The 14,596-nt window shown below is 31.3% G+C and overlaps 1 protein-coding gene across 2 annotated transcripts; it reads right to left on the reverse strand.

Moving 5' to 3' along the window:
* Positions 1-394: 394 nt before the first annotated feature.
* On the reverse strand, positions 395-8,159 carry LOC112764462 (serine/threonine-protein kinase CTR1). 2 transcript variants are annotated; one of them, XR_011875693.1, is made up of 16 exons: positions 6,688-8,124; positions 5,848-6,146; positions 5,558-5,702; positions 5,295-5,410; positions 4,747-4,955; positions 3,858-4,364; positions 3,565-3,605; positions 3,224-3,292; positions 2,849-2,949; positions 2,665-2,749; positions 2,485-2,583; positions 2,317-2,385; positions 1,832-1,963; positions 1,675-1,733; positions 1,478-1,572; positions 395-975 (listed from the first exon to the last, which is right to left on the reverse strand). XR_011875693.1 is itself a non-coding variant. In XM_025810087.3 (15 exons), the coding sequence occupies exons 1-15, from the start codon at positions 7,486-7,488 to the stop codon at positions 879-881; spliced, it is 2,865 nt and encodes a 954-aa protein (XP_025665872.1). In that variant the 5' UTR covers positions 7,489-8,159; the 3' UTR covers positions 395-878. The 2 variants fall into 2 exon arrangements, 1 of the variants encoding a protein (XP_025665872.1); XM_025810087.3 differs by lacking the exon at positions 1,675-1,733 and having other exon boundaries at positions 6,688-8,159.
* Between the last annotated feature and the right edge of the window lie 6,437 nt (positions 8,160-14,596).

Below are 14,596 nucleotides of genomic sequence, written 5' to 3' on the forward strand. Positions count from 1 at the left end.
TTATTCTCATATGAATATATTTGTCAGCATTTGTATCTTTTATGGATACAAATAATAATTTATTCATTTGTTAATATCTACCGAAAAGACAATAGATGTACTGATTGTCTAACTCGAAAAAACATCGATCTAAATCAAGGATTTCACTTTTGGGATTTACCTCCTAGAGAGCATATCCAACTCCTAGCACATGATAGAAGGAGAACTTCTTTACCCCCGAGCAATTTGTACTTAGTTTTTTCTTTTTTGGACAATAATCCCGTTTTAATTCCAAAAAAAAAAAAACAACCACCACCATGAATTCTTTCATTAGTTTTTCTCTCTTCGTTTGTACCTTTATATCAGACAAATTAAAGGAAATATATATGGAATTCTTCCATTAAAATTTCCTATATTTTGATGAGAAAACATTTCAACCAGCTCCCTTAGGTATTAAAATGCAAATCGGAGTACAAACGATTACCATGGTGGAACAAATTTCACATTTCATGTTTAGGGAAAAAGGAACAAAAAAAATTAATACAACATTTGTGACTTAGAATGTAAACACTAAAAAAATTACATAAATCTCTGAGGCTGCAGTGTGCATAACATAGGTCCATTTTTATTTTTATTGTTTTTATTTAAGAGTAAGTAAAACCTATGCTTTTTTGCAGCAATCTTAACACTTGCTTGAATTCATTTTTAGACTTTTATTGCCCTTCTAAAACGGGTTAGCAAAAGGCAACTAATATACAGTTGCAAACAACCAAGAGTTCCCTCAATCCGGGGGAATGACCACAAGGGTCACGTTAGTTGTTACTGTTAGTTAACCTTTTTCCCATACATGGGCAACAAATTTCAGCCGCAAGAATCCGAATTATGGGCTACGTTAGACGTTAAGTTTCGCCCATTTTTATCATCTCTGCTGGAGACTTGAGCAGCTTCTTCAGCGAGACAACCATACTAGCAAAAGTTGGGCGTTTGGTGGGGTCACTGTCAGGTAAATTAAAGCAAGCATCAGAAGCAGAGCATTAGATCAATGCTTAAATTAGAGTTTAGCACAGAAAAAAGAGCTGCAAACATGAATAATTAACAAGCAACTAAGTAAAACTTATTATAATCCATGTGGGTTTAAAATGAGTAACTTGACTGTTTAAATCTTGGATTATCTTTAGTTCTTTACCCAATAATAACCTAAATTAAGATGCATTATTCAGTCCCATCTTATAAAACCACTAGAAACCTCAATTATGCATGTTGAGTAAAAACATATATCCACATCATTGGCAGGATTGATTAATATATGCCTCCAAAATTTTGAATTTCCGCTTCTTAACCTCTCCAAGAGTGTTTCGATTGAAAATTTCAAATAATTTTTATATCATGGAACTAGAACCATCCCATACACTAGCTCTATGAAAGTGCCCAGAGAACTACCAAGGTAATTTAGATCCAATTAATTTTAATATAACTGGACGAAACAAGACAAACTTACTCAGCCCAACAAGATTCCATGAGGGAGACCAATACTGGGGACACATTTGGAGGAATGGCAAGCTTCCTATTCTGGAAACCAACAGCTCCAACCACCTGGTAGTTCACCCGATAATGATTACTTCAGAAAATCTACTCATAAAATTTAGAAGTTCACTTGGCCAAGCAACATTGAGATATGCAAGTTTACATGTATACCTCTCCTCTCCATTATATGTCCTTTAAAATTAACAATTTCGTGCAAATGATCCCTACTACTGTATTAATAAACAAACACATTACATAAAAATAGCTGGCTTCAAATATTCTTTAATTGAGAGTTTGAGACCACAAATTAAATACTTCATAAGTTTACCTGGGCAGGGCCAAGTCCCATCCATGGTTGTTGCATGGTTACTAGCTCCCATAGGATAACTCCAAAACTGTATACATCAGATTTCTCATTTGAAGGTTCTCCACGGAGAAACTCTGGTGCCATCCATTCAGGCTAAAAAAAAGAATTAATAAAGTTAAACTCTAATTGGGGAGCAAGTCTCAATGGAGTAAAAGTTCAATCAACGAAATACTGATTGAATGATCATTTTCAATGTTGAAAATATTTTGCCTCCCTATCTAGGATAACAAGTCAAAATAATAAGTCAAGACTGTCCCCCCTTAAAGGACACTAGAAATGCATTCCATTCTTATAAGTGATAATCAATAATCAATTATCTCTCTAAAGCATGATTATAGATATATTGATCAAGGCACATTAACAGATAGCTTAACTACTTTATCTATTGGAATCTCTATATTTCCTAATTTAAAGTAATAATCCAAAAAATGCGAGAGAGACTTAACTGTTCCAGTAACAGACTTTGATGGTATGAATGTATTTGCCTTAAATCTAGACAACCCAAAATCGCAAACCTGTGAAATGAGAAAATAAGGAAAATAGAATTATCATCTGCTTGCACAAGATATTTAAGATCTCAAAAAAAATAAAATAGAAAACAGTTTCCATTCCACCTTCACGTTCCAGTTTTTGTCCACTAACAAGTTTGGAGATTTGAGATCCCAGTGCACGATAGGAGGTTTTAGACAATGAAGATAATTGATCCCTTTAGCCTGCAATCAAACACACTATATGTCACCTACAAGATAATTCAGCACCTAGCAGTGTAACAAAAACTAATACATGGTACAAACCACATCTAAAGCCATCCGTAATCTTCTCCTGCTATCCAAATGTTCACCAGCTGTTGGCTTATGTATCAGTCGGTATAAACTACCTCTGTCATACAAGTCACATACATACCAGGAATCAGTGACAGTGAGACATCCAAAGAACAGCAAATTTTATGGTAAAAGCACCGAAAGTTTATTCTCTTACCTCTGCAAATATTCTGTCACTATTGATAGATGGGGGCGTTTTGTAACAGCACCCATGAAGAGCACCACATTTGGATGGCGAACCCGTTTCATTATTGCAACCTAAAGCAATGCAAATAACAACTTCAACATAACCTGCTCCATTTTTGGTAAATATACAATACAGTTCACAAAGATAAGAAACAATAACAAAATAATAAACAGTAGGGTTTATTTTTCTCGTAGAAGTAAATTTGGTCATAAACAGGAAACGGTAAAGCATGATAGTCTAGAGGGAAATGCATCCTCCCACTGATGGAACACATACTGTGCTGAACCACAGTGCTTAGTTAAATCCAAAAAATGGCTCATGTTAATATCCGTCTCGTGAATGTACCTCTCTCAGAAACTCCTTTAATTTATCATCACTGAAATCTTGAACTGTTAAAACCTTGACGGCAACATCCTGCAATTGTACAATTTGAAAAAATAAATAAGTTCCCCAGAAAGGGTAAAGAATAAAAAATGGAAGTACATAGTTTTATCTAAAATATACAGAGTCTACTAAAATGTGCCTACAATACACAATAGAAGTTTCTTGGTAGAGAATAGAATTGCGTGAAAAGGATGTAGAGAGAATGTGCATTGCCCGTAATTCAATCTTTAGTAAAAGGTGCTCTGCACTACAAAGTATGACCACTACAGAATATTCAGAAATAAGTGCACATTAATACTTACTGATCCATGCCATTCCGCACGGTGCACTGTCCCAAATGAGCCTACAAAGAGACAAGACCATAGCATCAGAGTTACCGAAAGGAAAGACTTCTAAAGCATAAGAAAAAAGTTAAATAGGAAGTTGGATGTTCAAGTTTGCCGTTGAAAAATCATACTAATAAAGTAGGTAAACAAGTCCATTATGACTTGGTACATTGATCTAAAGATGTACCAAATCGTAGTGAACAATAAAAAGGAAAAGAGGTAGAGGAAGTAAACGCATTAAAGAATAGCATGGAAAGCAGAAAAAGTACCAGCACCAACACGCTCTTTGATACGTAATTCCTCCCATGATATCTCAAGCCAGTCCATTGCAAGTGATGGCTCAAGATTCAGGTACCGTGGAATATTCCCAGATGGTAAACAGCCCTGGTTTTCGATTCCATTGTCTACCTGCAGCTGTTCTGATTGGCTGGATGAGCACAATAAAGATTGCTTAAAATTAGTTTTTACCACAGAACTTTCAGTAACAATGATCTCATTCTTGTAAGTTTCTTGTACAGTAATTGCATCTTTGCCAAGTCCAACATAATCATGAAATGCTACTTCAGTAGCTGGATGAAGAGCTTTAGAAACATCTTCATGGATGGAAGGCAAAATTGGGTCCAGGACTGCACATGCCTTATTATTCTCGTTTAAATCCAAAAGAATTGGAGGTGGAACTGTTTCTTCTTGGGATTGCTCAAATGAAGAATAAATGGAGCTGTTGTGATTTTTTAGCAATTCAGCTTCTTTAATTTGTTGATCTTCCTGTTCACAGCCTGCAGAACATTAAATAGCAGCTAAGACCAACTTAAATTATAGAAGTCCTCTCTACTAGTAGAGATTTACTAAAACAGAAGTATAGACTCTATTCAGACACTTTACAACCCGTGTTAAAGTTTTAACGTGCATAAGGAGGCAGAAATCTTAAAGCAAGCTTCAAAATGCATTTACTCTAGAGATCAAATGCTTGTGTCCTGGTGCATCATTTGCATGATTAATTGACAGTTGTTTAGAAAGGATAATGATGCAAAATAAAACATGTGGTTGAACCCTACTGCAAATAAACTTATGTAGCACAGATTCCTTCCTTGAAGGTGAAGTTCTTACAAACAGTTGGTAGATCAACTTTCCACGTATTAATTCTAAAGCACAACATACCTAAATACGGATGACTTTCAGGGATTACAGAAATGTGGTTGGAACTCGGAGATTGAGAACATGTTGTGCCATCCATATAAGGTGATTGTGATTCTTTTAAATGAGAAATTTGAAATGGGGATGGCATTGAAGAAAGATACGCTCCATTAATTGAGGAATCTGGCCCATGGACATTTCCTGGTTCCCCAACCAGGTCGACTACATATTCCCTGTTAAATAATAAAGCAAAACAGGTACATCAGAAAATGTGAAGGTGGCATGCCAAGTCCTTATATGATAAATCTAAAAAGGCCGTTACAATTATACAATTTATCCATGAATATATCATGCATGTTTTAAGGGCTCGAAACCAAGATGAACATGAAAAGTTACAAGCAGAACCAAGTAATCAACTACAGCCTACAAAAAGTGAAAGGGGATAATGAATCGATACTACTGAAGTTATGCAAGGTTTGCAAGTGATGAAGAGATATTTGCATTGCCATTACAATCAATATCAGAAAAGGACAAACCAAAAATTAAAGGTGAAAAGACAGCGATTGCCAAACCTTGAGAGCTGATTGTCATCTTTGAACTTGACTAAGCAAGAGGATCTATGATCTGCAGCACAATACTTGCAACCTCGAGCAATGCGGCATGGCAAACCTATATAATCTGCCAATTTCTGCGCACCAAAAAATCAAGAACTACATCAATTAATACACCCATTTCATGCATATGCATGCATACTCAGTAAATCCGTGTTGAATGAGTAAACATACAAACTAGAAAGTAGAAAACAACTAATGAGGAAGCATAATAAATTCTTGACCTTGAAGAGAATGGCCCTATGTCTACAAAGCCCAGTAGATAAGCTGCCTATCGGAAGAACAACACACTTGTGAAAATTCCTCAACCTCCTGCTGATCATCTTCCACCGCTTGTGCAGATCTCCTTGCTCCACCGGATATGTACCCCTGCATACAGTTTTTTACAAAGACAAAAATCACTTTAAAAGAATATACAAACAAAAATGTTAACAGCAAAAAGGAACCACCACACTTGATGAATATTGTAGCATCAAAGACACGACGGGTTCTTATATAATACGGTATATCTCACCCCATATATGTGGCAACAAGTTTTCCAAGCTGTTCAACCAACACGAGAGTATTCTCTGAAGCACCATACAACTCCTGCGCTTTATCTTGAAGTACCTTCAACCGAGAATCGTCTTGTCTATCAACAAGAACCACCTCTATACTCGTCTCGCCGGGTTCAATTGCCTTCAGCGCCATCAAACTAGGTAACTTTTTCCCTTCCTCCCCCTCATTGCACATCACCCATAGGTACGGATTCATCCCCAGTATGTTGTAAAATCCATCCGATATCTTGTCTGAGTATGACAAACACCCACTCACCTAAAATTCCAAAATAATAAAACAACACACAATCATATATTCATCAGAAAACAATAATTATTTTGCATGAGAAATTGAAGTGCCGCAAAAAATAAGGTGGAAAAAGACGCTATATATTATTGATCAACATTTAATTTTTTGCCCAAACTCGCCTTTTGATTTAAAATAACTATCAATTTGACTAAATTAATACATTGAAAAATCAAGTATTCAGATACAATTGCATCATGATAAATTATTTTTCAATGTACCAATTTAGTAAAAGCATTTATTTATACTGAAATAGAAGCGCTACAATTTCAAAATATGAAAATAATAATAAAACTACTCGAATATGTTTAGTTTCAATTCAAGTGCGTATTGTGATTTCAAACAAATTTTGCTTGCAATGTTTAAGGCTTCAAGATACGAAATAGCGATTTCGTAATTATCCAAACAGAAAAAAAAAAGTAAACTAATAATCCTAGCCGTTTTGAAATGAATTTTCCAAACAATATTTTGTCAAAATAAAAAAATTTTCAACGGGAATTTGTATTGTTACCCATAGACGATAGGAAACGGATTCGGAATCCCATGTCTCAGTGGTGGGAGCAAGAATGGGCTCAGTCACGAGACTCGCCAAGCAAGTGAGCCTCTTCGCCATTGTCACCTGCAGCATGTAGCTCTCCTTCGACTTCTCCGCAACCTTCTCTCTCCTCTCTTTCTCATCTTCTTCCTCCACCTCCTCCTGCTGCCTCCTCCTCCTACTCGACGTCGAAGACGACGTCGTTTCCTCCTTCACCACCTCGCTCAAGAAATTCCCGTCCACCGTCGTCGCCGTTGCCGTCCCGGAGAACAAGCTCCCGGCGTAGCTGCTCCCGCTAGACATTCTGGGAAGCGACACCTGCCGGTCAAAACTCTGGTCCAATGCTCCACCGGCACTGTCCTTCGCCGCCGACGGAGGAAGCAGAAGCCCGCACTCGTCTTCTTCCTCGGACAACGAGAACCTCCGGTGATCATGACTGGATCGGCGATCTCCTTTTCTCTCGATCAGCCAGTCACGGAACGCACCGGCGACATGCTTTTGCTTATTCCGGAGATTCTCACGGCGGCCACCAACGACGGTGAAGAGCTCCGACACCGCGGAGTGGGTTTTAGAGTAAACGACATCTTCATCATCTTCAACGACGTCGTTTTTGGACTTCTTGGAAGTAGCGTCGCTTTCGATCCCGAAGGATGGTTCCGATTTGACCCATGAGGTAAGTGTCTTCTTCTTCTCGTGATCCAATAGCTGTTTCGAAGACTCATCTAACCCTCTCTCCCCAAATTGACGCGGGAAAATGTATGTGGCTCTGTGAGGCATCCTTCTTTCTCTCTTTCTTTTTTCTCTTTCTCTCACGAGTCACGAGCTTCTTGACACACTGATCACGTGCACATGCACATGCACATGCGAACCTCTTTCTTTTCCGTCTTTCCTCTTCCTCCTCGCTCCGCCTCCACCTTCTCTTCCGTTTTCTTCCTCAACCCATTAACGAGAGTTATATATTGAAGAACTTCTATATAGCTAAGAATTTAAACAGTTGTATTCTGATCTATAATTATATACTATACTATGTAGCTTAGTACTTTCACCTTGATTCAATGCACAATCGTTGTAACGGAAACGCACTGGTTTTGAGTTTCGGTGGAGAGAGTATTTGATTGAGGAATATTATTGGGTATGGATAGAAACAAAAAACATGGAATGGTTCCAGAGAGAGTGTTTGTTGGTTGATTAGTTATGACGTAGTTGTGTTGTGTGTATTTTAAGCAGCGGAAACCAGAGTTATGGGTTGGAGCTGGAATGATGGATGGATGCTGCCCTTACGCTGTAGTAGGGGAAAGGAAAATCATAAACCAAATTGAATATAAAAAGATTAAGAGGGAAGGAGGTGGGTCTGCCATGAGGTGATGGCGTGCACCCTTTTTGATTAATGGTAATGTTGATTGTTACTTGATTAGAACTAAGTCAACTAAAAATTTACCTTAATAGTTGAACATTGATCATTATTTGCAAAGTTTATTGAAATTTTACTCTTTTTTTTTAAGGTCTCTAATAATTATTTTAAAAATATTATTTGCATATAAAAGATTAATTATTATATATTTATATATAAATATGTATATTATTTAATTTATTTTAATATATATTTTGTATTTTAATATATATTATATACAATTAATTAATTATTAATGAGTTATAACTCAAATAGAAGAGTCTCTATACTCATCTAAAAATTTGTGGTTCGAGTCGCACTTCTAACTTTAGAATATATATATATATATATACGAATAATTAATTTAGCTATTATTAATGTTTAATATAGATATATAATATAGTTGTTTAATTAATTAATTATGGATTTTGACAGTCTTTTTTCTTCTTAACCCTAACTAATTCAATTCCCTTGTTAGTAGTTTGTTTCGATGAGGCTCCTTGAATTAGTATATTAAATAGTAATTTAATTTTAAGGTATAATTAAAATTAATTATTAAAATTAGTAACAATTAACTACTAAAATTAATAGTTAATATAAAATATAAATTTTATTTTAATATATTTTCAGTATAAAATAATTTTATATGTATATCTAATTATATAATATTATGTTAGTAAAATTAATTTTTTTTATATTAATTATATGAATAATTATTTAAAAAGTAAATATAATTATATAATTTTATGAAATATTTTATATATACTATTAATATATTAAAATTAAATTTTATAAAATATATATTAAAATATAAATATATATTAAAATAAATTAATAAATAATATATATTTATACATAAATATATAACAATTGTTTGTAATATTCACATAATATTTTTTTCACGGATTAACCTTAACCCAAACCAATCCACACCTGTGACACCTCTATATGTTTTGTTACGTGCATAAACGATATGCTAAAGACTCAGTCATGCCTCACAGGTGTAAATGTGTTTACACCCACCCAGTTCAAACTTCAAAGAAGAGGCTGATAAAAGAGTAAAAGGTCAAATTAATTTTTAAAAAAATTATTTATTTTTTAAGTTAATTTATAAAAAATAAATTTTAATTAAATTTGTTTTTAAAAATTTTAAATTAATTATGTTAATTTTGTTATTAAGATTTTTAGATATATATTATAGTGTTATTTAATGTGTTATTAAAATTTTTAAATATGTATTATAGTGTTATTTAATGTGTTATATTATTAAAGTTTATTCTATCAATAAAAAAAATTATAGAAAGATTAATATAATTAATTTAAAATTTTTAAAAAATAAATTTAATTAAAAAAATTTTAATAATTAATTTAAAAAACTAATTTAATAAGGGAGAAGATACACACCGCGCACAAGGACGTATCGTAAAAGAATGAATTTTTTTATTTTTTTTTTAATAATTAAAAAAATAAATATGAGAAAAAAAATAATAAAAAAAATAAAAATTATACTTATACTCTCAATTTTTTTTAAGGATTGAGAGGATTCATTCTCTATCCATTCTTGGTATCGTAGTGCTGTGTGCACAAGCAGGAAGCAATAGCCAATAGCTCAATAGGTACCTAGAAGAGAAAGATGGAGTACTCAACCATTCATCGTGCATACACTCACTACCTAGATAATAACAAGATATTATTCTAAATTCCTACTAATAAAATAGTGGGGACAAAAAATCTTAGTATCTAAACACCACCTCAACATAAATAAAGACTAATTATAAGTGGCTTAGGGAATTTAATATAATTTAATTGGTTTTATAGTGTAAAGGTATAAACTATTTCACAACCAACTAACACATGTAATAGATAGTTTTTTCTCTTAACGAGTTTTTAGTATGAAATAATCTATCTATTATCTGATAATAAATTAACAATTCTTTAAAAAATAATTAGCTAGTCAATACTGTTGAGAAATAAAATTATATTTATTTCTATATAAAATATTTAATATTGGAACAATCTAAGATTGTATGCAATAGAAAATTACAAGTGCATTTATATTGGCTTTTAGAGAGATTTCCTTAAGTACTTCTTTGAATTTTTAAAGGTGTTTGGTTTAGCTTTTATTTAAAAAATTATTTGTGATTGAAAAACATATTTACCTTTTTTTAAAAGCCAATCATATCAAATTTCTTAAAAAGAAAAGCAGAAGAGATTTTTGAGCTTGAGATTTTAATAACTAAAAGAACTTTTTAAGATATTTAACAAAAATAAAATTACTAAAGGTATTTTTAAGAAAACTTTGATCTTAAAAGTTTTGCTGGAAAATGGTATGTAAAAATTGTTTTTTTTTTTTTCAAATGTAGATAATATAAGTATTATTTAGCTTCAAAATTATTTAATACAATAAACCAACAATCTTAAAAGTTATTCTGAGTATAAAATATAAAATAAACTCTAAAAGCACCTACAACTACTAGTGGATTTATGTACCCGTGACAACTATATATATAATTGAATTTTTCTACAAACTATACCATTGCTTTTATAATTACGAATCTCGTGTCTCGGTGTCAATATGCTCACACAAAAACTTAAATCTTTTAGTATCTTTTTAATTCAATTAAAAATTTTCACTCTAGTAATTTATTGCTTCTTCTTAGAGCATAAATTATATTTTCTTAAGCGTCTATATGAGAAATACATTACTATTCATTTTATTTATTGAATGTCGTTTTCCTTGTAAAATCAATCTTAAAGAAAAATAAATTCTAAATATGATGATTATAGAATTCTCTATTATAAGAGTTTATCCCGAGGCATATTATACTATATGCATAAAAACATGTAGGTTGCCGTTTTTAAAAGAACTATTAACTTACATGATTGTTATGGGTTTTTTTTAATATTTAAATTAAATAAATATAAAATTTACAAAAATATATAAAGTACAACATAATTATATAAATATACTATTGATCACATATCATAACTGAGGATTTTTTTAAAATTGAATACATCTTGGATACTGAGACTCCAGTCAGCGTGAGTTAAATAGATTTTAGTACTCGAGATATATGCAAAAATAGAATATGAACTCGATATCTAATATATACACAAATTGGTGACTCATTATTCAAGATACGGTCATCTATTTTAATTTTTTCATCAAATTTACGCATTGTGTATATCTCGAATACGGAGTTCATATTCTATTTTTGTATTTATGACCCTATTTAATTCTTCTGACGCAGATTGAGATCTTAATACTCTAAATGTGTTCAATTTTTAGATTCTATCAATAATTGATATGTGGCTAATTGTGTATTTAATTTAAATTAAAAAAATTTCCGATTGTTATGATGTATAAATTTTAATGTCTAATTTATTAAAAAAATCAATATTTATTTAAATAATATAAAAACAAATAATTTTAAACTGTTAAAAATTTACCTTAAATAGAAAGTTAGATAAATTCGATACAAAATAGCACGAGAGAATTGGCCATTACTTTAATGCAACTTTGCTTTAGAGGAAACATGTAACAAGGTAGCTGTTCTTTCTGCTCAAGCAAGCTAATATTAATTGGACGGCTTATGACCTTAACCTTATGTGCTTGATTCAATGCACCATATACTATTTTGAGTATACATTTCATTAGTATATTAGCATAAAACTAAAAGGGAGGGAGAGATAATGAGGCCCCCCAAGACCCTAATGCTAAAAAAAGTATTGTATTAATTTCAAAATAATAATAACAATAATTATTATTATGGAAAAGTATAGGATACCAATATATTATCTGCCAACTTCTGCCAACTTTTGTTTATAATTGTGTTTCATGGAAGTGTGTTCGTGGATGTGTCTAATAATTAATATATTTTAAATACATATATAAAGAGACACATCTAGAAAATATATCTATAAAGACACTTCTATTAAACACAACTATAAAAAAAATATTTTTATTAGACACATCCACGAACACACTTCTATGAAACACAATTATAAATAAAAGTTGGCAGAAATTTACAGATATACTGTTAGTAACGTAGTGGAACCGTATTATTATTATTATTCTAACATAGTTAGTAACTACCTGCAACCCATTTCATCAGGTAAGATAATATATCAGGTTCGCTTCACATTCACAATACATCATATATAGGCTTTGACTTTATTAGCGATAAGGATGGTCATTGAAATCTTAAAGAATAATATACGTGAAAACTGAGGTATAATTAATTTTATGTAAAATTAATAATTAAAAAAATATAAATAAATAATAAATATATTAAAATAATTATTTTAATATTAAAATTTAAATAAATAATATAAAAATATAATATATTTTTATTTTATTAAATTAATTTTAAAATTTATTATTTATATTATTCATAAAAATTATTATTTATTTAATAAAATTATTAAATAAAAATTTAATTAAATTATTTAAATTATTTAAATAATTTTTAATTATTAATTTTACGTAAAAATTATTAATGTCACGTAAAATTAATATCTAATATATATATTCTACTTTTAATGTTAAAAATGAATAATAATAAAGATAAAAAATACATAAAATACTTAATATTGAAAAGATAGTTATAAACATAATTTATCGTAAAAATAATATTGGCATATCCAGCTTTAGTAACTTGGCACGTGTACACCCATGAAGACTGGCATGTGGGGACTGTTTATTCCCAAGTTCATATAAAATATACCAACTTGCACATGATAATTTGGAGACAGGAGGAAGATGGGCCTTTTTTTTTTTAATTATTTATTTAAATAAACATTTCATTAATTATACGTTTAAATAAGAATATAGAAATTTATCAAATTATACAATTTGATAGGATCTTTTGGAGACAGGAGGATGATGGATGGGTTTTTTTAATTATTTATTTAAACAAACATTTCATTAATTATACATTTAAATAAGAATATAAAAATTTATCAAATTATACAATTAGTCTTATTTTTATTTACAGTCAGAAACTGAAAAAATAAAATTTGTAAGGTTTTTAATAACAGTAAAAATAAAATAGATTTTTTTTATTATTTTTGCAGACAAAAACAATAAAAATGAACCAAAGAAATAATTATTTTTGCTTTGATAGGCAACAAAAATGTAGTTAATTAAATGGAATAATGTTATATTCGAATTTTCAGCTGTCTTTTAGACAAAAAATGAGTGATTATTTTATACTTTATTTTTATAATCTCAAAATCTAAAAATTATATATTTTATTTGTTTTTGCAGACTACATGTTTATAAAAAATACAACAATTTATTTTTTTTTATTTTTGTAATTGTAAAAATACACTTAAATATATAAATTGATACATTTTTATATTTCAATTTAAATATGTAAATAATAAAATTTTTATTTAAATGAAAAAGGCCGAGGATGATGCATGCACTAGAATTAAGCATTTTTTTATTAGAGAATATATATATATATATGATGATGATGATGATGCTCTAGAAGTATACCTTGGTATGAATTTGTTCCAGTCGCACTCACTTTCTTGAAAATGTAAAGTAGTATAAACTATAAACTAATCAAGGTGCATTGGCTCTCTTTCTTGGAAATCAACGACTTAAATAAATATTTTCAGTCATGGACGACAGCATAATAATTAATTATTGTTACAGAACGTTAGGGAATGTAGTCGAAGCAGCAAATATTTTATCATGGTTGAGATGTTAATTATTTGCGAATATGTCGTGCGTCAAGCATGTTAGATTCTGTCAGATCTATACTAAAAATTAGAATATTAGCTAATATAATAGTAAGATAGATTAACAACATTGCATCTCTTTTAAAACTACACGAGATAAGCCTCAATGTAGTCTCTAAAGTTGTACTCGAGTCTCATAGTAGTCTCTGAACTTAAAAGTTTCTCAGAGTCATTCCCGAACTTGTACTCCGAGACTCAAAGTGGTCCTTCCGGCAATTTCAGCACACGTGGCGCAACCGGAAAGCTTAGTGACACGTGGGACTCACAACGGCTAGCTGATGTGGCAGAATAAACTCTTCCGACTCAATTTGGTCCCTCAGGTGAAGTTAAAACCCTAATCCCCTTTTTTGAAGGTCACATTGTTCACTTTGCTGTCTCCTCATCGGTGCTGTGTTCTTCTGTTCTCCCTCTCTGAAGCCCGAAGTTTATGGCTAGCACGAGCAATGCAGCTGGGAGCTCGAACAACCCACGATCGTTTGGAAGCATCGTGAGGAGAATGAACAGAAATAGAGAAGCTCGTTTGCCAAAAATAAAAAAAAAAATCATGGGAAGCCTGGTTTCTCTGAAAGAGGTAAGGCAAAAATGAAAAAAAATGTGGTTCCTTTGTTTTTTGATATTGTTGTTAATCTAATATTCACAAAAGTTCAGGCCATTTTTTTCGATTGTAATTGGTGGGTATGAACGCCTCTGTTCTGTTCTCTGTGCTAGGGTTTGATCACTACTGACTTTCGTAGTGGTTTGGCC

Source organism: Arachis hypogaea, chromosome 17, assembly GCF_003086295.3.
Source record: "Arachis hypogaea cultivar Tifrunner chromosome 17, arahy.Tifrunner.gnm2.J5K5, whole genome shotgun sequence".
NCBI classification, from domain to species: Eukaryota; Viridiplantae; Streptophyta; class Magnoliopsida; order Fabales; family Fabaceae; genus Arachis; species Arachis hypogaea.

Coding starts and splice junctions, on each gene's coding strand:
- LOC112764462 (XM_025810087.3), bottom strand. CDS start 7,488: ATGCCTCACAGAGCCACATACATTTTCCCGCGTCAATTTGGGGAGAGA. Junction 5,411..5,557: donor ATAGGGCCATTCTCTTCAAG/GTCAAGAATTTA, acceptor TTTGGTGCGCAG/AAATTGGCAGATTATATAGG. Junction 1,964..2,316: donor CAAAGTCTGTTACTGGAACA/GTTAAGTCTCTC, acceptor TCTTTTTTTTAG/CCTGAATGGATGGCACCAGA.